This window comes from Ursus maritimus, unplaced genomic scaffold (genome assembly GCF_017311325.1).
Source record: "Ursus maritimus isolate PB19 unplaced genomic scaffold, ASM1731132v1 scaffold_17, whole genome shotgun sequence".
In the NCBI taxonomy this organism is placed as follows: Eukaryota; Metazoa; Chordata; class Mammalia; order Carnivora; family Ursidae; genus Ursus; species Ursus maritimus.
The window spans coordinates 8,916,751-8,939,050 of NW_024424119.1; the positions used below are offsets into that span (position 1 = coordinate 8,916,751).

The window sequence follows — 22,300 nt, forward strand, 5'->3', positions numbered from 1 at the left end:
GCACCGCCTCCGCTCCGAGCGCCCTCCACGCTCGCGCGGGGACAGACCTCCCAGACCGGGTGCCCCCATCCACAGCCCGTGCCCCTTCCTCCGACGGGAGGTTGCCTGTCCCGAACTGGGAACCAAGGGGGCGGGACCTTGGCGGTCCCTACCCAGGTTCGCTCATCCCTCCGGGACTCCAGGGGCAGTGCCCGCACCCCCACCAGTCAGTACCTCGTCCGCCTCCAGCTCTGCTCCGTTGCCTAGGAGCGCCATGTTCCTCCTCAGGCTGCCGCCACCCAAAAACCAAACACTCAGCTCAGGGCCGACTCCGTTTCTCTGCTCCAAGCTCAGCCCAGCGCCAGTGAGGGAGGAAGGGGGCGGCCCCGAGCTCCGGCCGGGTCCCGGGCGGGGCCAGCGCGCCTCCGAGCGAGTGCTTTCCCCGCCCCCGGCGCCCGCGGACCTGCAGAGCATCCATTTCCCCAGCGGGCGCCAAGCAGCCCGCCTGGCCGCAAGCTCCGCCTCCCGCCGGCCTCGCCCCGCCCTCCCACGCGGCTCAAACTGAAGAGCCAATCAAGTTCCCGCAACGCGTCTCCGCCCCCAGCCGGCATCTGCCTCGGACCCCCATGTGGGCGGAGTCACCAGTAGGCTGGGTCGTCTCGTGGGGGGAGTTATCTCGCAGACTGGGACTTCGGTAAGTTTGGTCCACCTTTTGGGAGAGTACTTGAGGGGACCCGCTTCCTGTGCTGTGCTGAGGGCTAGTGCCAGCCTGCAGCCAAGAGGACGCCGGGTTGACGAGATCAAGGTCAAGGCCACGCTACCCCTGAGGCCGATGGAAGTATCACCTGGTCCTTGGGCCAATACCAGTCAGCTTCCTTCGCCAGGTGGACACCCTGTCTCACAGACAGTGGGACCAGAGGGCAGCCCTGGGTCACTCACCATCACCCGTCACACAGAAGCCTCTGTCACGCCACGTTCCCAAGCACCATGTCGGATAGAGGTACGCTGTGTTTGCTTCTGTGTATGTTTGAAAAATAAAAGAAAATCCATGGGACAGATATTTATACAACTTGGAGCTCCTCTACCACTCCTCCCACTCCCCTGTCACGGTTATGTCATCCCCATAGCATCCCACACTGACCCCTTTTGTAACCCCAAACATGTGTATCTAATTCGTGCTTGAACTGTAAGCTCTATGAAGGTAGAGATGCCGTCTTCTTCAAGGCTGCATTCCCAGCACCTATTACAGTGTCTTGCACAAAGTAGGCACTCAACAAATACTTGCTGGCTGAATTTAGAAATTTATTCTTTTTTTTAAATTTTTTTTAAAAAATTTAGAGAGAGAGAGGGTGAGAGGGTCAGAGGGAGAGGAAGACGGGGAATCTTAAGCAGGCTCCACCCCTAGCGGGATGGGGGCGGGGCTCGATAGTACCCTAAACCGAAATCAAGAGCCCCCCCCCCCCCGCTTATCTGATTAAACCACTCAGGCTTCTCTAGAAATTTATTCTTGCTTCTAACATGTAAAATGTTCTAACATGTTCTAACTATCGAACTAGGAAATTAAAAGCTATATTTTTTAGGGTTGGGGTATTTTTTGCCCGCTTTATTTTACACACAATAAAAGTCATCCATTTTAAGTGTGTAATTCCATGACGAATGTTTACAAAACACTATCCCAATCATAATATAGAGCACCCTAAAAAGCTCCCTGTGCCCCTTTGCTATCAATTTCCTACCCCCACTCCCCAGCCTCTGTCAAGGGCTGATCTACTTCCTATCACCATCGTTTTGCCTTTTCTAGAATTTAACATAAATTGAATCAGAGAGCATGTGGTTTTTTGTGTATGGCTCATGAAAGGCTATTTAATGGCCATCCAGTGATAATTTAAAAAATAGCTGAGATTTACTGAGTACTTACTATGTGTCAGGACTATGCTGTGCACCACATACATATTATCTCATTTATCCTTTATAACCCCATGAAGTAGGTACTATTATCAGTAAACTGAAGCTCAGAGAGTTCAAGTAACTTGTTTGAGGTCAGACAGCTTAAAGCAGATAAGGACACGTGAATCTGACCTCCAGCAGTCTGACTATAAGAGGTGGCTGGTAACCATTACTCTGTCCTGCCTCCAGCCACTCTGCCTCTCTTTCTCTTTGTTGCAGTAAACCAACTGCCTACACATGTCTATTACAGACATTTTCAGTGAGTCCCCTTCACATCCTTGAAACTTGCTCTCAGATTTTAACAAATCACTATGTAACTTTATAAAAGAAAAATAAAGTGGTTTCTATCCCATAAACAACATGAAAAAATATGTTAGATTGTGGTGATGGTTGCATAACACTGTAAACTTTCTATAAATCATTGTATGCTTATGGGTGAATTTTGGGTTATCTACATAACATCTCAATAAGTCCTTTTTTTCACTGGTTAGTACATTCTTTGGATGCTCTTTGAATCAAATAGATGGGGCTAGAAGGAAACTAAAGGTCTTTTAATTCGAATACCCCTGAAAATTTCCATTCCTCCTCCCCTCCACCCCCTTTTCTGTTTTGCTTCACTTTCTGAGGCTAGATTTCCTTCCTGGTCCAGATTCTACTCTGTATTACTCACAGATGATTCCGATTTTTAAAGTTCATTGTTTCCTAAATTAATATCACATCTTTTTGATGTGAAACTATCTTATTGGTGGCTTCTTCCTCTCCTGTATGCTTTGTTATTGTCTTACAAATGTCATCTCAAATTTTGAAGAGATACAAAACAAGTTGGCTCTAATTAGTGGCATGATGATGTTTAATGAGAATCAAGTCTAATTTTTCAGGACTCTATTCTTATAGATAAAGTCCAGTGGGCGTTTTTTTGTTGTTTTGTTTTGTTTTGTTTTTCTTAATATCAGGGATCAAATTTGAAACTCTGTATGTCTTAAATTCACATCACTAGATAAGCAGCACTCGTATATCTAAGGAAGCATTTATAAACACTGAATGTATATGTTCTAGCCACTGGAACATCTAATCAAATTTGCTTTGCTCCTGGCAGATCCCAGCTTTGTCTGCACATGTATGATTTTGCAAGATCATGAATCACCAATATAAAATAGCTTTTTTCAAAAAACAATTAGAATGGATTCATTTTTGTAACAGAATTCATTGCCAGTTTGCTGATGACGTTGTACTCTTAACAGTCAAGTGAGATTACTCAATATTTAATTTCCCAAAAGTAACTAACAGGATTTAAGCAAGAGCGAGTGCCTCATTTTTTTCTTTAATTTTGAAGGCGCACCTACTGGGATCTGTTTGAATTTCAAAATAATTCTAATACTGCTCGCAATCTTATCTTTAGTATTCCTGAACCTGTTACCCTTAACTGATGTTGATGTTCTTTGTTGATACTTGATTTAAATAAAAGTTGCATCTTCATCATTTGTGTAGTGGGGGAGAGAATGGTTTTCCATTTAGAAACAAAAATTTTTAGATGCTTGTATCCATGAAATAAGTGCTCATTGTAAATTATGCATTTGTTAGTGGCTTTGTCTCATGTTCGTATTTTAGCTCCTCAAGGAGAACTTTCCCCTCTAACATAGCCTTTCCCTCCCAATTACATGCTTCCATGTCCTCCTACTGCCTTCATAGCACTTTTTCCTATCTGAACTATCTTGTTGATTTGTTTATATGTCCATGGTCTATCTCGCTCAGCAACACCCCCCTCACACACACTACAATGTGAACTCCCATCAGGGAAAGACCCTGTGTTTTGTGTTTCTAATAAAACCCCAGTGCCCAAAACTTAACAGATACTTAATAAATGGTTGTTGAGTGAACAACTGAAAGTATCAAAAGTTCATGGTACATGAAGAATTTTGTTTAGACCTTGTAATGCCACTGCTTTGTAAAAAGGAGCAAACCAATAATAATGAAAGAGATTAAAGATGGCAATTTACATGAAATCCAAAAAGTAAATACTGTTTTTCTTAGGATAATGTGCAAGGCATGATAACTGTCTTTAATGCCAACTCATTTTTTTCAAAATTATACAAGAGCTAAGCACTTAGAGTTCCCTCAGTGACCTAAAAGGGATGAATTCATTTCTCTGGGAGAGGCTTAAATGCTAGGGGAAAAACCTCATCATTTGGTAGAGCCGAAATCCTCCCTTAAGAATATCCCTATTCTAGGCATTTGGAGCTGGGTGAACATTCATTTTACCCTGTTTATCAGTTCTTTGTTATAAATATATATTTATAAAGTATATATAATATATGTATATGTATGTGATCTTTCCAATCACCTTCCTATTTATTTTCTTTATAGCTCTTTAAATTACATTACTCTCATTTTTTCAAAAGAGGAAAGTGCAACCCAGAGAAGAGAAAAGCATAATAAAGACTAACTTTGGCAATATGAGACCTAGAGTAGTGTTGAAGATTTAAAACCAAGAATAAATATGGACTCTGTGGCAGAGACTGCTCATTACCACCTGCTATTCAGTCTCCCTTTTTTCCATCAGTAAGAGAGCCTGATTTTTTTTTAAGATTTTATTTATTTATTTATTTGACAGAGAGAGCACAAGCAGGGGGGGCTGCAGAGGGAGAGGGAGAAGCAGGCTCCTCACTGAGCAAGGAGACCTATGTGGGGCTCCATGTGGGGCTGGATCCCAGGACCTGGAATCATGACCATAGCTGAAGGCAGACGCTTAACCCACTAAGCCACCCAGGAGCCCCAGAACTTGATTTTATATAAGGCAGCCCGGTACCCAGCTAAAAGACTACATTTTCAAGGACTTCTTTGCAACGAGGAATGGCTGATATAATTAAATTCTGGCCAATGAAATATATTATATTTGACTTCCAGGAAAGCTGTTTAAAGGGAAAGGACTAAAAAAAGAGGCATGTGCCCTTCCCTCTTCTGCCTCTCCTCCTTCCCACAGCCTAGAAGAGATGTGATGGTTGGAGTTCCTTCCATCCTTTTGGACCATGAATTAATACCTTGAGAATGGAAACCATGAACTAATATGGTGGATCAAAGAGACAAAAGGAATCTGGATTCCTGATAACAGCAGAGCTGCCTCACAAGTACTGACTACCTATCCTACATTTATATCACATGAACGATAAATCAATTATTATCTTGTTTAACCCACCATTATACTGCGTTTTCCGTGATATGCAAACAAACCTAAATCTAAAGGTATACATATCTAATTCAAAGTGTTATGAGATGTTCTGGGTTCCCACATACCTTCCCACTTATCGGGCTAAAGCATTTATAGCTTCCGGTTGGTGTTGGATTGGAGAAGTTGACTTGGAGCAGTTGAGCAGCCCACGTACACCTTCTCTCCGGAGGGTACCTCCCACAAGTCATCTTTCTCTGGGCAATGTTGGGCCTTCTTTTCTGGCTTTTTTTTTTTTAATATTTTATTTATTTATTTATTTGAGAGAGAGAGAGCACACACACAAGCAGGAGGAGTGGGATAGGGAGAAGCAGACTCCACACTGAGCAGGGAGCCTGACATGGGGCTCGATCCCAGGACCCTGAGATCACAACCCCAGCCAAAGGGGATGCTTAACTGACTGAGCCATCCAGGCGCCCCTGGCATGTTTCCCTTTACATTGCTGGAGTTTTTTAATGTCTTACAAGTCCAAATATTTCCACATTCTGCTTTTTTCTTCAGTGATCTTCTCATTGTATTTCATGCATAGGTTTAGCAAACCCATAATTATCTTTGACCATCTTTAATTCTATTCTCATAGCCTCTTTTAGTCCCAGTATCTATAACACTTCTGATTGGGCACTTTGGGTTTATATCAGAGCAGTTCTTATGCTTATCTAGAGGAGGAGTCACAGATACAAACCTTCTCGACTTACAGGTAGTAATATCTATATTCTGAAATCAGTTTTGATTCAGCACTGTAATAATTAGCTCTAAGTGTCTCAAAAGCAGTGATTCTCAAATTTGAGCATGCAGCAGAATCATCTAGAAGGCTTGTTAAAACACAGTTACTGGCTCAACCCCCAGTTTCTGATTAGGTAGGCATGGGGTGGGGCCCACTTTTGCTAGGGCTATTGGCTGCTGCTGGGGCTGCTAATTCAAGAACCATGCCTTGAGAACCACTGCTCTAAATTATGGCAAGCACCTTGAGTCCTCAGGGCACAAGCAGCCCACCTGCCCGACATAGCCCACCAAGAGTTCAGGATGGGAAACGAGAAAAGGGCTTTTGTGTTGCTACTTAGCGTACAAGGTCTAACATGAGCGTTCCATCTCAGTGAAAGGCTGTGACAGTTTTCTCCTTGATATTCTTCCAACAACAACAATAAAATCTAAGTGGTAAGAATATATCTTTATTTTCCATGTGATCCAATAACACCACTTTCATTTCATTTTCCTACATTTTTTTGTCTGGTTGACCGATGTGAAAAAAAGGTAGATCCTCACCGCTCCAAGTGAGCCTGACTTCCAGGCAGATATCAGGCCACCAGTAAGTAGAAAAGTCTCATCTCCTCGCTTCCTTGAGACCTGGATTTGTGACCTTTGAACAATCCACTTCAATTCTTTCATGTCTTTGGGGCGTGTCAAATACAGTGTAAGGGTTAAAGTACATAGATGCTGGGATTCTAATTGTTGGACTGAAAGAAGCCCTCCTAGGGGTGCCTGGGTGTCTCAGTCGGTTAAGCGTCCCCCTTTTGATTTCAGCTCAAGTCATGATCTCAGGGTCATGAGATCAAGCCCTGCATTGGGCTCAACGCTCAGTGGGGAGTCTGTTCAGGATTCTTCTCTCTCTCCCTCTCCCTCTGTCCCTCCCCTGTCCCCCGCCCCACCCTGTGTACAGTCTCTCTCTCTCTAAAAATATAAAAATAAAAAATAAAAGAAAGAAGCCCTCCTTCATTCACAGTTATGAGTGAGTGAATAGTGAGTAGAAGTTGCCAAATAGATAATTTTCCATGTTCCCAAATTCCCAGGTATCTCAAGTAATTTCCCCCACGGTGTCATACTAGCTAATGTGCTTGAGGGAAAAAAGCCTTGTAAGGTAAAATCGTTTATGCTATTTGATATACTTTGTACTACCTGTAGAAGAAACTATATATTATCATTTCTTTTTGATGTTTCCAGCTGACTTGGAATCCCCATTGGTTTCCCAACAAGTAGCTTTATCTGGAAACATGTTTAAATATTGAAAATTTGGCTCATACAGTCGATAATATTGTAATAACTTTGGCAACAGATGGTAACTAGGCATACAGCAGGGATCACTTCATAATGTCTAAAAATACCGGATAACTGTGATGTACACCTGAAACTAATAGGATATTGTATGTCCATTATACTTTAAACAGATGAATAAATAAATAGAAAGAGAAAGGAAGGAAGGAAGGAAGGAAGGAAGGAAGGAAGGAAGGAAGGAAGGAAGAGAGGGAGGGAGGAAAGGAGAGAGAGAGGGAGGAAGGAAGGAGAAAAGAAAGAAATAAGAAAATAAAGTAGGCTCCAGGCTGACGGCCCTCGGGTGCTACCTGGGATGACCCGCTCGACCGTGTGTCTAGGGTGAGAGTCAGCGCAGTATTATTTCTGCATGTCTGAACTGTCCTCTTGTCTCCTAAGCACTGTCACGACAGCCTGTGAGGTAGGCAGAGCTCACATTACACGTGAGAACACTGAGGCTCTCAGATGACTTGCCCAAAGTCACTGCTGAGTGGGGATTCCCCTCATCAAGACCGTTTACTAAAAGGTATTTTTAAGAGCTATAACCATTGTCTGAAGGCTGTTTCTGGACAGATTAGAAAAGGCCTAAATACTCCAAATCTGCCTCAGTACCACAAACATATCCCAGAAACGTGTTAGCTCCCTTATCACCCACTTCCCACCCCATTGGCTGTTAGTTTTGCCATTATCAGGCAATTCCAGCCCTTTGGGGACATAGACCCCTGGTGGACTAAAAATGTATTTTGATGGCACTGTTCATGCACAAGGGATAGATAAAAATCATAGATGTCAAACTGCGAAGAACACTGAAATAAATCCAGACGAGTGCCTCCTGTAGCTAACAACTCTTTTTTTTTAAGATTTTATTTATTTATTCAAGAGAGAGAACATGAGTGAGAGAGTGAGAGAGAGCATGAGCAGGGGTGAGGCACAGAGGGAGAAGCAGTCTCTCCACCGAGCAGCGAGCCCAACTCAGGTCTTTATCCCCAGGATCCCATGGTCCCTGGGACTATGACCTGAGCTGAAGGCAGACTCTTAACCAACTGAGCCACCCAGGAGCCCCTGTAGCTAACAACTCTTGACCCAAAAAAACCTGCCCAATGGCACTGAAATTTACCCAAAGAAGGTAAATTCTGAAGACAGCTGGGGTCTCACACTTGAGAGAGAATTTACTTACTTACTTACTCTGTGACTTTCTTGTTTCTTATGGCCCTAGGCAAAGGATGGTCTGTGCAGTGGAGTTGATTAAAAGAATATGAGGACAGAGTACAAGGCAACCAGAGCAGCTGGAAGTTGAGAGGACATAGCCAAGAAGGGGAAGAGATAGTGGGGAAAGTTCCAAGTTCTGGGGGCATAAACTCTTACCCAAATCTCTGGCTGACCCCCAAGCCATGCATATGTGAGGCCAACTCCAAGCAACCCCGCTAAGCTTAAAAGAACCGAAAGGGAATTTCAGTAGCCACTCACCAATGGAGAAAGAGTGTTTATATTTGAGTTCAACCAAGTTAACCGATGAAAAGATAATAAGGGACCTTGGAGATCACTTCATAATATCTGTAAATGTCGAATCACTATGTTGTACACCTGAAACAAGTATAATACTGTGTATCAACTATACTTCATTAAATAATCATAATTCAATCCTCTTCAGAGGATCTAAAAGGATCCAATGCAAACTCTGGCATGCTTGATTCTAAAAACTATCTTCCTGGCTACTGCACTTTCCCTCTTTAGGCTCTGTTTAAGGGATCCCTTTTCAAGCATTGTAGGTAGCAAATGGCAAAATTAGCACATCTTCCTTAAAAAGTTTGGCCACAAAGATCAAGAGTTTAAAATTTTGCATAACTTTGGGAGCACCTGGGTGGTTCAGTCGGTTAAGGTTAAGCATCTGGTTTGGCTCAGGTCATGATCCCAGGGTCCTGGGATCAAGCCCTGCATCGGGTCTCCCTGCTCAGCAGGAAAGCCTGCTTCTCCCTCTCCCTCTCCCTCTCCCTCTGCCCCTGCTTGTGTGCTTTTGTGCTCTCTCTCTCTCACTCATTCTCTCTCTCAAATAAATAAATAAAACCTTTAAAATTTTGCGTAACTTTGGATTCAGTAATTACTCTTTAGGATCTGATCTTTTAGAGACAAGCAGACAAGAGCGCAAAGATATATGAAAAAAATTAACTGTAACACTGCTTTTAAATTTTAAAATTGCTTATTAACTATCAGACAAAGATCAAAAAGTTTGATAAAACGCTGTGTTGGAAAGGATTATTATCGATAATGGGACTCCCGTGGTTACAACTCTAGGGAGGACAATTTGGCAATAATCTACCAAAATTACAAAATCCCAACAACCCCACATCTGGGAATATGTCTTACAGCAGCCTTTGCCTTTGTTCATTTCACCATGTTTGGATTACATTTTAAGAAATGTAGGCCAGTTGGGGTCGATACTGAATGCATTTTAATTTTTCTCAATTAATGTATTTACTAGAGCATTGTCTTTTAATACTGCCAAAGACGCATTAAGCTCTGTGTACGTTTTGTTTGACTTATTTGGCTTATTTTATTTGACTTTATTCGACTTATTTGACTAATGATTTGTCCCCAGACTCCATAAAGTTAGATGTTAGCTTATAAAGGATGATAAATTGCAAACAAGTTCTGTCCAGGAAAAAAAGGTTTCCCCAAAGGTTAAGGTTATACTGTCCTGTAGTACCTTAAGCAATATTGCATTCCACTTACCAACCTCATTTTCTATTCTTTCTTTCAATGGCTTTAGAAACATATGTTTCTCTTACGGTCCTCTGAACCAGTGTTACTCTCCTACTGGTTCCCTTTTTAATGAATTAGATACAGTTTTTTAGCACATGCTCTCCTTATGTTTATATGAATCATGTTTTTAACTCTCTGAAAATTCTAAAATATTTATAATTTACATGTTGAATGAAGAAATTAGAGAATCACAATCATATCATTACATTTACATAAAATGATGCTTGTAAATATATATGTAAAAAATATTTGAAATAATTTTTATCAAAATGGTAACATTCATGGTTTTCTCTGAGTGGCAGGACTGTTTTTTTACTTTCTTTTTCATGCATTCTTCTATTGTTTACATTATTTTACAATGAACTTGTATGTCTTAAAATTAGAAAAAATGATAATGCAATTCATCCTCATTACTCGTGGTAGTTGGGTTCGTTAAAGTTGACAAACAGCAAGACCTCTGGGTGGCTCAGTTGGTTAAGCGTCTGCCTTCTGCTCAAGTCATGAACCCAGAGTCCTGGGATTGAGCCCCACGTCGGGCTCTCTGCTCAGCGGGGAATCTGTTTCTCGCACTCCCTCTGCTGTTCCCCCTGCCTGGGTTCTCTCACTCTCTCTCTCAAATGAATAAATAGAATCTTTTTTTTTTTAATTGACAAACAGCAAATTAGCAAATAATTGAACCATTGCTCCTAGCAGAAATATAGGGTTCCTTTCCTGCAAGCTCTGGCCACACATTTTTGTCAACTGATGCATACATAACATTGTTTTATATGTGTTTCTGTCCAAAGACATGTATTTATTTAATATACATTGTTGACTCATTGTTTTGATTCACAATAACACCATAAGGTATGCTTCAACAAAGCTTATCCACACGTGTATTTTCTCTGGGAGGCACATCACAATCTTCTTGCACTTAGGAACTAGACAGTACTTCAGCACGATGTTTGGGGACTATTTTAAGCAGTAAATTCAGCAACAAAAGGCACAAAAATACAAAAAAAACACGGCACTAAATGGACTACAGAAAGGCTAGTGGTTTCCAGCAGGAGAACAAAACAAGAAGGCAGAACATTGCCTGGTGTTGACGTCTCCTGGGAACGTGAGCATTGGGTGACTCAAACGTTCCACTGCTTTGCACGTCTTGGTTTAGAACACATAACATTAAAATTCTAAAATTCTAATTTTAGAATGTCAGAAAGTTAGAAACCAGACTCTAATACAAACGTACCATGAACACATGCTCAATATCTATTTCATTCATCAATAAGGGAAGCAACAGAATAGTACTGTTGCTTCAAAAGAGCCTAGGAGAGACCTCAAAAGCACCAGTAGTATTGATTTAGGGGTTAGAAATAAATTTTAGTCCATAAGTGAATCAAAATTCCAAATCCACAAATAATGCAGATTGACTATAGAGCTATTTTCACCATTTGAAACTACAATACAAAAATTTTTTAAACCACCTATGGAAGTTTTGCCTCAGGGACTGGACTCTGAGCTTTGGAAGACAGGGCTCATCCCTTATTCACCACTAAACCCCCAACAGCTCCCTGAGCGCCTAAAGCATGTGCTTAATAAATGTCCTTTTCTCACCATCATCACTTCTCTGAAGGACAAACTTAAGGGCATACAAAGATTGATCTTCCATCCTATATGAAGTTCTGCTCTTTGGAGATCACCAGGTGGAAGCATGAACGACTAGAGGAGACACCTGTCACTGTTTTTTAGCTAGCCAGCATGTAAAACTCTGGACTGGGTTCAGAGAACTCCCACCTATCAGGCAGTTTACCTCCTACTTACAAAAGCTAAAATGCCAGGGACTTGTGTTCCCAGCCTCCTCTGGAGCAAGGATGCCATCAATTACAAGTGCCCAACCCAGGAGTTGAATTCAAAGCTCGTACATGAACCAGCAGCATCCTTCAGAATCCATCTTGGAGAGGGGCAGTGACCATGGAAGCTGCTAAAAGCCATTTCCAGAATCAGCTATAGCAACCGTCCTAGTGGAGGTGGTCGGTGTCTATCCACTGTCACTAGCATTAGCATCACCAGGTGTGGTGTCTGTGCATGGGGACGCCTGCACTGTGGCATGATAATGGGCATTGCTTTTGGTCATAGACAAGGAGACTCCACGCAGAGCGTGGATCCCGACACAGGGCTTGATCTCAGGATCCTAAGATCATGACCTGAGCCAAAACCAAAAGTCAGACCCTTCACTGACTGCTTTAGCAGAGTGCAAAATTACAGCTGATTAAATAGTATGGAAGGTTTACTCCTTTCTGACAAAAGATCAAGGTTGGAAGGTGGTCCAGCAAGTATGAGAGACACACATCCTTAAGGTCACTTAGGGGCCCAGCTTCCTTCTATTTTGTTCTTCCCCCTAGTCCACGGTCAAAGCCGGACTGGCACTATCAAACACATTTCAGCCTGCAGGATGGGAACAGAGATGGTGGAGAGCAAACAGTAACCTTCTAAGTATATGCCCTACAATGGTACACAGCATTCTCACTTCTCATTAGCCATAACTGAGTCACATACAAGAGAAAATGAGAGATATAGTCTAGCCGGGCAGCAGTATACAGAGCAAAACTCAGAGGGTTGTATAACTAAAAGGATGAGGTTGGGAATTAATACTGGGGGGCAATCTACAATCAACTCAAAAGTATGTTTCTCAGTGGTTCTCACTTTATTTTCCTAGACATTTTTAAAATCTACATAAAAGCAGTAAAAAATTAAAAATTTTTAAAACAAAATCTACATAAAAACAAAGCTTAATTGGAAGACAAGAGAGAAGATGCTCAGTTACAGAAATTGAAACTAAAGGATTATTTTGGACCGGAAAGTCAGTTTTGGGTGCCTGGGTGGCTCAGTTGGTTAAGCATCTGCCTTCGGCTCAGGTCTCAGGCTCCTTGCTCAGCAGGCAGCCTGCTTCTCCCTCTGCCTGCTGCTCCCCCTGCTTGTGCTTTTCTCTCTCTCTTACAAATAAATAACATCTTTTTTGAAAAAAAAACCTCTAAAAATTATTTTAAAAAAAGAAAATCAGTTTTAGTGAAATTTTATCTGCTTTTTGTCTCCCATAAAATTGATAGACACCATCTTTCAGATACCTTTAGTATAAAATGAAACTAAAAACATCTTAATCTTTGTCCTGCTGCCTTAAGTAGAAAACTTGATCTAAACTCCTATCACATAAAATTCTTAAAGCAAAGCTCTCTGACCTGATCTTGAATGAAGAGTATAAAATTTTATACTAGAGAGCCTAGCTCTACTATCATCTCCTTTTTATGAATTTTTAGTGCAGCATTCTGCAGCCAGTGGTGGAAAGGTATATTTGAATGATCTTTGAAGCTTCTGCCATATCAAACAACTGAGATTTAAAACAAACGAAAACTGCCGTATCTACTAGGCCTGACTTCCCCAGATAAAATTGAAAGTCCAGAGAACTTTTCTTCTTCTGAAAGAGCTGTTCATGCGCTTCAATATCCTGTTACATTTCTTACAACTCATGACTGTACTGCCTCTCCCAAACTCTGGGACTTTCTTAACTCATGATTTATTCTACCACATTTCTTCATTCAGCAAACATCTGTTGTAGCTTCCTTGAGCAACGCACCGTGCTGAACCTGTAGGTGTAAGAAGGGGCTTGAATCAGGACAACTCACTCACTATTGACTAATAATAAAAAATGATACGTACAGGGCAGGTCCATGTTTTGTGGGCCCAAAATGTATAAAGATTTAGCAAAAGAGGAATTGGGGTACAAAACTAGAAATATGAAATGAGATATGAGTATTTCGAATGAGAAAGTAAATAATTTTAAGTGCTAGAGGCATGGAGATTCAGATCCCTGTCTTCTGACATCTCTTTGGGCAATTTATCAGAAATGCTTTCATAGAAATGTGTCCTGGTTGCAACTGGCTTCCCCTCCACACTTGGAAATACCCTGCAACTCCCAGCAACTCCCAGCACCCACAGCAAGCTGAGCCAGTGAGGAACCCAGGAGTTTAAATCTCATTAGCTTCATGGTATTAATAGTTAATCTGCCTCTGGGCACACACACCTTGTAAATTCTCCAAAAGTAAGTTCAAAGTACCAAAGGAACTTGAGGAGGACTGGCTTTGCTGTAGCTGGGGAAGACTGACTTCTAGAGCAGTTAACGCTTAAGAAAACCCAACAGAGAGGGGTGCCTGGGTGGCTCAGTTGTTAAGCGTCTGCCTTTGGCTCAGGGTGTGATCCCGGGGTCCTGGGATCGAGCCCCGCATCGAGCCCCGCATCGGGCTCCCTGTTCTGCTGGGAGCCTGCTTCTTCCTCTCCCACTCCCCCTCTCTCTCTGGCTGTCTATCAAATAAATAAAATCTTCAAAAAAAAAAAAAAGAAAAGAAAACCCAACAAAGAGAGGGGTAAAAAATGGAAGAGGAACTAGAATTTCAGCCTTGTTGAGAATTTTGGAATTTACAGAGAACCACCCCAATCCCATTTTGAAACTGTCTTAATTGCTGTCTTCTTCCAGGTTTTATCTTTCCTGTGATGCTCAAGATGGCATAATCTCTTTCGTTTATGTTTTAGATTCACTGCTTCCAAATGGTTTTTAATCTTTCCAGTTGAATGTTCACTCTTAAAGTCCGAATGATTAAAACTGAATACCAGAGCTCATTAATATCCAGGTGTGGGGGGGGGGAGTATGTTTAATGGTAAAATTCTAGTTAGAACATGCTCTAACCAGCAGAGATGAACACTCTCTCATAAGAGGGAATTTGTTATTGATGAAGTCCATATTGCCATGGAGACAGAGGTCTGAGACCTTCTGGTAGATGTACTCTGCTCCTTATGCTACCTTACTCCTCATTCTCTTTCTTCCCTGGGAACTATAGGATCCCATACTTCCCCTGGCCCCATCCCAAAAGTTGTCATGACACTTTTCTCATCCCATGCTGCCTTCTGTCTGGAGGATCTTATCCACTGCACATGGAAACTGTCATCGAAGTGTCGAATTCCCAAGTCAGCATCTCCAGCCTGACCTCCACCCCAGTTCCAAACCCATGCTTTGTCAACCAGCTTGACATCTCCTCCCACACATCTCAGGGCATGTCAAACCCCTCCCAGTCAAACTGCTACAGCAGTCAAGAGTCATTGTTGACTCACTACTGCCTCACAATCCCACTTTTTTTTTTTAATAGAGAAGGAGAGAGTAGGGGGGATGGGCACAGGGAGAGGGAGACTCTTAAGCAGACTCCATGCCCAGTGCAGAGTCTGATGTGGGGCTCAGTCTCACAACCCTGAAATCATGACCTGAGTGGAAATCAAGAGTCAGATGCTAACCCGACTGACCCAACCAGGCACCTCCCCCACAATCCCACATTTATTTAATCAGTCACCAAGTTCTGTCATTTCACCTTTGTAATGCCTCTTCTCTACACCCACATAGAATCTGGGTAGTAGCATCTTGTCATTTCTATCTTGAATTTTTAGCTGAACTCACTCAGTCCCAATTCCTTGGCTCATCAACGGATCCTTCACATCAGAGGTAGTTTGGCACAGGGTAAGCAGCCAGGTTCCAACGTGGGTTCAAAAAGAATCTCAGCTCCCCTGCTTTGCAACCCTAGCAAGTCACATACTACAACTAAAGTTCAGTTTCTTCATAGAGAAGGTGAAAGCAATTATAAGTCATACAGATGGTCTAAGGAGTATAAAAATAATCTACATAGGGGCGCCTGGGTGGCACAGCGGTTAAGTGTCTGCCTTCTGCTCAGGGCGTGATCCTGGTGTTATGGGATCGAGCCCCACATCAGGCTCCTCTGCTATGAGCCTGCTTCTTCCTCTCCCACTCCCCCTGCTTGTGTTCCCTCTCTCGCTGGCTGTCTCTATCTCTGTCGAATAAATAAATAAAATCTTTAAAAAAAAATAATCTACATAAAATATCTAGTACATAGATATGCTTAATACATTTTACCTATTATAATAAATCTTATCAAAGTTATGATCTAAAAATACAAGGTTGGTCATGTGCTAGAATTACCAGTACAAATTATGTCTAGGTCTTGTCTACTTTGGGGTATACGGGAGACTGCTTCCGGGTCACCTTTCAGTTAATGGGGCCATGTGACTAGCTCTAGCAAATGGGCCAAAATACAGAAAATTAGGTATGAAATTTTGATGTGTCCATCTGAGTAACCAGACAGCAGAGCTCTGCACCACTTTGCAATGGACACATAGTGTGAGCAACTCAGATTTGAGGGACTGGGGGTTGTTAATAGCCACCAACAGCCTAGCCCACTGTATCCTGATATAAGACACATTTCCCACTGCTCAAACCTGATGATGAGGGGCGCCTGGGTGGCTCAGTTGGTTAAACATCTGTCTTTGGCTCAGGTTGTGATCCCGGGGTCCTGGGATGGAGCCCCGCATGGGCTCCCTGCTCAGCAGAGAGTTTGTTTCTCCCTCTCCCCCTGCCCCTACCCCTCGCTCATGCTTTGTCTCTCTCTCTCTCTCAAATAAATAAATAGAATCTTTTTTTTAAGGTTTAATCTATTTATTTATTTGAGAGAGGGAGACAGAGATGGCGAGGAGGAGAGGGAGAAGCAGGGGATCATGACGTGAGCCGAAGGCAGACACTTAACCAACTGAGCCACCCAGGCATCCCATAAATAAAATCTTGGAAAAGAAAAAAGAAAAGAAAAGAAAAGAAAAGAAAAGAAAAGAAAAGAAAAGAAAAGAAAAGAAAAGAAAAGAAAAGGAAAAATAAAAATAAAAATAAAAATAAGAGAAGAGAAGAGAAGAGAAGAGAAGAGAAGAGAAGAGAAGAGAAGAGAAGAGAAAAAAAGAAAAGACCTTATCATGGACCACCAGACACCAAAAGTTCTAATTATTTGGGGACAAAAGAAGGTCTATATTTTCTATTTATTTTTCAAACTTATTATCTCTGTATATATTTACTTGAAAGTGATAAAAATGAGGCTAGCTTAAATAAAATAGGAAATTTATTAACCTACATGAATTGAAAGTCCAAGAATGAGGAAGCACTGCAGCTGGATACAGAAGCTCAAGCTAGTTTCAAGGACTTAGTTTTACTCTTTCTAGCTCAGCTCTGTTTGGGTTTTGTTTTGTTTTGTTTTGTTTTGTTTTGTTTTTGGGGTGTGTGCATGTGTGCGTGTGTCTGTCTGTGTTAATAATGTTTCCTGGCAAAGTCTCCCCTTTTTCTGGAAAAATCACTCCCAACACTTCCAGTGTTAGACTGTTCTCTCTTAGTAACTTCCCTGTAAAGAATGGTTCTCTCAATAGTTCTGTCAAGTGTTAGCATTCACTCTAATTGGACCAGATTGAGTCACATACCCACCACATGCCAGGAACCAGTGATGGTGACCCGAGAAATACAATATTCTGATTGGCTGCACTCCATGGTCTACTGAGCCCTCATTCTTGCAGGAGGTGGAGAAGTGGGGGAGACACTTATGGACTAAGACAGGGGAGTGAAGTTTCCCCAGAGAAATCAAGGAAGTGCTACCAAAAGAAGGGTGAATTGACACAAGAGGAAAAAAATAATACAACCACTGTGGACATTAATATAATCCATACGGCAATTTTGGAGAAATATGTAGCCAATTAAGGAACTTTATAAAGAAGGTACTGATGATGAGATAAAAACCTATATGCCCAGGGTGCCTGGGTGGCTCAGTTGGTTAGGCATCCCCCTCTTGATTTTGGCTCAGGTCTTGATCTTGAGGTCATGATCTCAGTCTTGAGATCGAGCCCTGCATCTAGCTCCACACTCAGCCGGGAGTCCGCTTGAGGATTCTTTCTCCCTCTCCCTTTACCCCTCCCCCTGCTCTAAACTAAAGAAAATCTTAAAAAAGAACAAAAACAAAAAACCTTTATGCCTTACCATGAGAGGACCATCTTTCTTCTGAGTGCATTGTAAGTTTCAAAATAGTACCACTCCCATTAGCCACCATGCCCGAGTGTGGTAGGCTTCTTAAATTAATCAAAACTTTGCGACTTTAGATTACTTTTACATTATTCATGTTAGTAAATGCAAAATCTAAAAGGAAAAAGAAAGTGCAATACTGTACATGGTTTTCTTTCCTTTCCTGTCCTTGAGGGGTGGGTGTGTGTGTGTGTGTGTGTGTGTGCAGCTAATTGTACATGTTTACATTTTCTTTTTTTGTTTGTTTTACTTCATGTATCAAAGCCTTTGAGACTTACTAACTTGGAAGATGGGATGAAACTACCACATTAACCATTTTACTTTCCCCACCTCTTCTCCCAAGTGGGCTGTTCCTCTGGAGAGTTTCTGGCTTCAGCAACTTGAGTGAAACAGTAATAGACACAAAATAATGTGTAGAAAAAAACAATCCTCACAGATTCAATCGGCCTTGTCTTGTGACTGGGGCCTCGGGAGAAATTGAAGTGGGACACTGATCCTTGGCTCCACCACAGTTTGTGGAAGGAAGACGAGGGGCTTTATTGGTAAAACCATCTCCCTCACCAGGTTGCAAGCACCTCAAGGACTTAGAGTGCATTTTATCGATGTCTGGCTCCACAGCACCCAGCAGCGTGAAGGATTAAAGGATGATGAACTCTGCCCCCAGATTGTTCGTAGTAATCTAGTGGAAACATAAAGCTGGTATATGAATAACCAAAATACAGCATAGAGAGTGTAACATACTGACAAAAGGGCACTGGGATTTCAAAGAAGGAAGTAATTCCATCCAGCCGAATGGACAAGAAGTCTAAGGAAGTAGCTTTAAGAGAAGTAGAAGAGGGAAGGGCAGAGCTGGGGGCAGGAAATGCCAGGCAGGAGAAAAGCTAGTTAAAGAAGACCAAAAGGTGACATTCTTTATCTTAATTACTAGCACCAGAATAGGAAAGAACATTCTTTTTTGGGACAAATACTTTGGTAAGCTAGACTAAGAGTGAGAACTTGAAATTCATGGATGACTGCATGGCCAGAGCAAATATCCTGATCCCTATACTGTACTGGGTAAGACTCTGGCACATAGCCAGGTTGCGGGACCAATGCCCTGAGCCATACAACCTCCCATATTATGATGGAATGCTCTAAGCATTTGGAGAAATGGCAAGGAGTTCAGAGGGGCTGAGATGCTGGGATTGCCTAAGTTTGCCATGAAATGCAGCCTAAAAATATAAGCTGGGATCATATCCTAAAGTACAAAATGCTGTCATATGAATTTTGGAGTTTATTCTGATATACTCAGACCATTCTGATAGCCTCAGACCATGGCTCTTTTCAGTAATTCTCCCATTATCCAGTCTTTTTTTTTTTTAAGATTTTTTATTTATTTGAGAGAGAAAGAGCAGAGCATGCCAGATAGAACATGATTGGGGGAGGGGGAGGTACAGAGGGAGAGAGAGAAGCAGACTCTCCTCTGAGCAGGAAGCCCGATGCAGGGCTCCATCCCAGGAGCCTGGGATCATGACCTGAGCTGAAGGCAGTACTTAACTGACTGAGCCACCCAGGCACCGCCCCCCCTTTTTTTAAAGAGAGATTCTATGTGCTGTTAACTCAGTTTCCCTCAATGGTAACATTTTACAAAACTGGAGTATAAACCACATCCAGGATATTGGCATTGGTAGAATTCACTGATCTTATTCAGATGTTCCTAATTCCATTTGTCCTCACATATGTCCATGTATTTTGTTCTCTACAATGTTTCACATATGTAGGTTTGTGGGTCCACCGCCACAGTCAGCTGTGAGCCATCAGTCCCAACACCACAGAGATCCCTCGTGTTTTCCTTTGATTACACCTGCCTCTTGCCATCCCCCATCACCCCTCAACCCTCATCCCTAACCCCAGACAACCAATAATCTGTCCTCCATTTCTAAAATTTTGTCATTTCAAAAATTCCATATATGGGTGGGATTATACAGTATGTAATTTTGGAGGATTGGCTTTTTTCACTCCACATAATGTTCTCATGACTCATCCAAGTTCTTGCCTGTATGGATCGATTGTTCTGTTGTTGCTAAGCAGTATTCCAGGGAATATGTGAACTGCAGTTTGCTTAAACATTCATCTGGTGAAGGACCTCCAGTTTTGGCTATTACAAATAAAGCTGCTATGACCATTCATGTACAGATTTTGTATGAACATAAGTTATCATCTCTCTGGCTGACAGATTTGAGAGTGCAATCGTTGGGTCGTGTGGTAATTGGATGTTTAGTTTTAGAAGACACAGCAGCTGTGCCATTTTACATTACCACGGGTAACGTATGCGTGACCCAGTCTTTTCAAACCCTCACTAGCATTTGAGTGGTGTCATCATGTTTTATTTCAGCCATTCTGACAGGTACGTACCGTTAAAAAGAAAGCCATGGGCCCAAAATGTTGTCACTTAGGTTAAGACCCCACCCAAGTCAATAAAACAAGACTTAACATCTGCCCTAACTACAGTTTCAACCCCCCCCAAGAATGTAATCTTTAACCAGTCAACGTAGGAATTTCCTGGTCAGGACTAGGAAGTATACTGACAGGCCCTTTAGAAGGGCAACCTTGCCTAAAACAATGTCTTCTTTGCTAATAATTTCCTTTTCTCCCCTCCGTTTCTACCTTTAAAAAACCTGTCCTTTTCTGTAGCCCTTTGGAGCTCCCTTTAATTTGCGAGATGAGATATTGCCTGATTTGTATATCAATTACTATAGCTAATTAGATCCCTAAAATTTATTGGGTTGAATTTTTGCTATTTAACACTAATCATAACTCACTGTGCTGTTGACTTGCATTCTCCAAATGCTAGTGATGTTGAACATCTTTTCATGGGTCTGTTTGCCCTCTATATATCGTATTTAGTGAAATGTCTGTTCATGCCTTTGCCCATTTCCTAATTGGGTTGTTTGTATCTTTACTCTTGCGTTCTAACAGTATCCTAGATACTGACTTTTGTTGGATATGTGGTTTGCATATAGTTTTTCCCATTCTATAGCCTGTCTTTTCACCCTCTTCACATGGGTGTTCACAGAACAGAATTTTTCATTTTGATAAAATCATATTGATCAGTTTTTCCTTTCATGAATTATCTAAGAAAACTGTCTAGTCTTAGATCATGAACTTTTCCCCATTTTTTCCCGGAGTTTATGTTGTAGTTTTACGTTTAAGTTCATGACCCATTTTAAATTAATGTTTGTATTAGATCAAGTTTGTTTGGGTAAAGTTTCTTTTTTTTTTGGCTCTGGATGTCCCATAGCTTCAAACCCATTTTTGAAAAGGCTATCCTTCCTCCATTGAATTGCTTTGCACCTTTTCTTTTTAAATTTTATTTATTTAAGAGAGAGAGAGAGAGAGAGAGATCATGAGCAGAGGGGAGGGGCAGAGGAAGAACCAGACTCCCCACTGAGCAGGGAGTTCGATTTGGAACTCAATCCCAGGACCCTGGGATCATGACCTGAGCTGGAGGCAGACGCTTAACCTACTGAGCCACCAAGGCACCACTTTTGCACCTTTTCAAATATAATTTGTGTGGGTCTATTTCTGGGTTCTGTTTCTTGTTGCATTGACTTATATGTCTATCTCTGCACCAAAACCACATTGTTGCAGATACACGGTAAGCCTTAAGAAGAGTGATTCCTCCTCCATAATCTTTTTGTCAAGAATGTTTTAGCTATTTGGGGGCCTATGCTTTTCCACAAATTTGGGGATAACCTCATCTCTACTGCCAAAAAGCTTGCTAGGATTTTGATAAGAATTGCATTAACCCTATAGATCAATTTGAGAAAATTGACATCTTTACCATGTTGACACTTCCAACCCATAACACAGTATGTCTCTCCATTTTTTTAATCAATATTTTGTAATTCTCAGCATACAGAACTTGTACATGTTTGGATAAGTGTATACCTAAGTATTTCATTTTCTTTGGAGCAATTGTAAATGGTTTTGCATTTTTAATTTCCGTTTCTGCATTTTCATTCTTAGTATATAGAAATGCTCTGAGTGTTGTGTGTTGGTCTTGTATCCTGTGACCTTGTTGAACTCACTTATTAGTTCTAGGAGTCTTTTGTAGAATCCTTGGAATTTCTTTTTTTTTTTTTTAAGATTTTATTTATCCATTTTTCAGAGAGAGAGAGAGAGAGAGAGTGCACAAGCCGGGGGGAAGCCTCAGGTAGAGGGAGAAGCAAGCTCCCTGATGAGCAAGGAGCCCGTCTCGGGACTCGATCCCATGGCCCCAGGATCATGACCTGAGCCAAAGGCAGCAGCTTAGCCAGTTGAGCCACCCAGGTGTCCCTGGAATTTTCTACATAGACGATCATGTCATCTGCAAATAGAAATAGGCTTATTTCTTATTTTCTATTCTGTATGCCTTTTATTTGTTTTTCTTGCTTATAGCAGTGGCTAGAACTTCCAGTACTATGTGG

At 41.7% G+C, this 22,300-nt stretch overlaps 1 protein-coding gene across 2 annotated transcripts in view; it reads right to left on the reverse strand.

The window, feature by feature from the left end:
* TTC39B (tetratricopeptide repeat domain 39B) overlaps window positions 1–454 on the reverse strand; it is a 116,795-nt gene extending 116,341 nt beyond the window's left edge. Inside the window, exon 1 of one of the 2 annotated variants that reach the window (XM_040631450.1) lies at window positions 214–454. In XM_040631450.1, the coding sequence (XP_040487384.1) occupies window positions 214–453 (240 nt within the window). In that variant the 5' untranslated portion in view covers window position 454. The remainder of the gene's footprint in view (window positions 1–213) is intronic. The other variant, XM_008689832.2, reaches the window with a different exon arrangement.
* Between the last annotated feature and the right edge of the window lie 21,846 nt (window positions 455–22,300).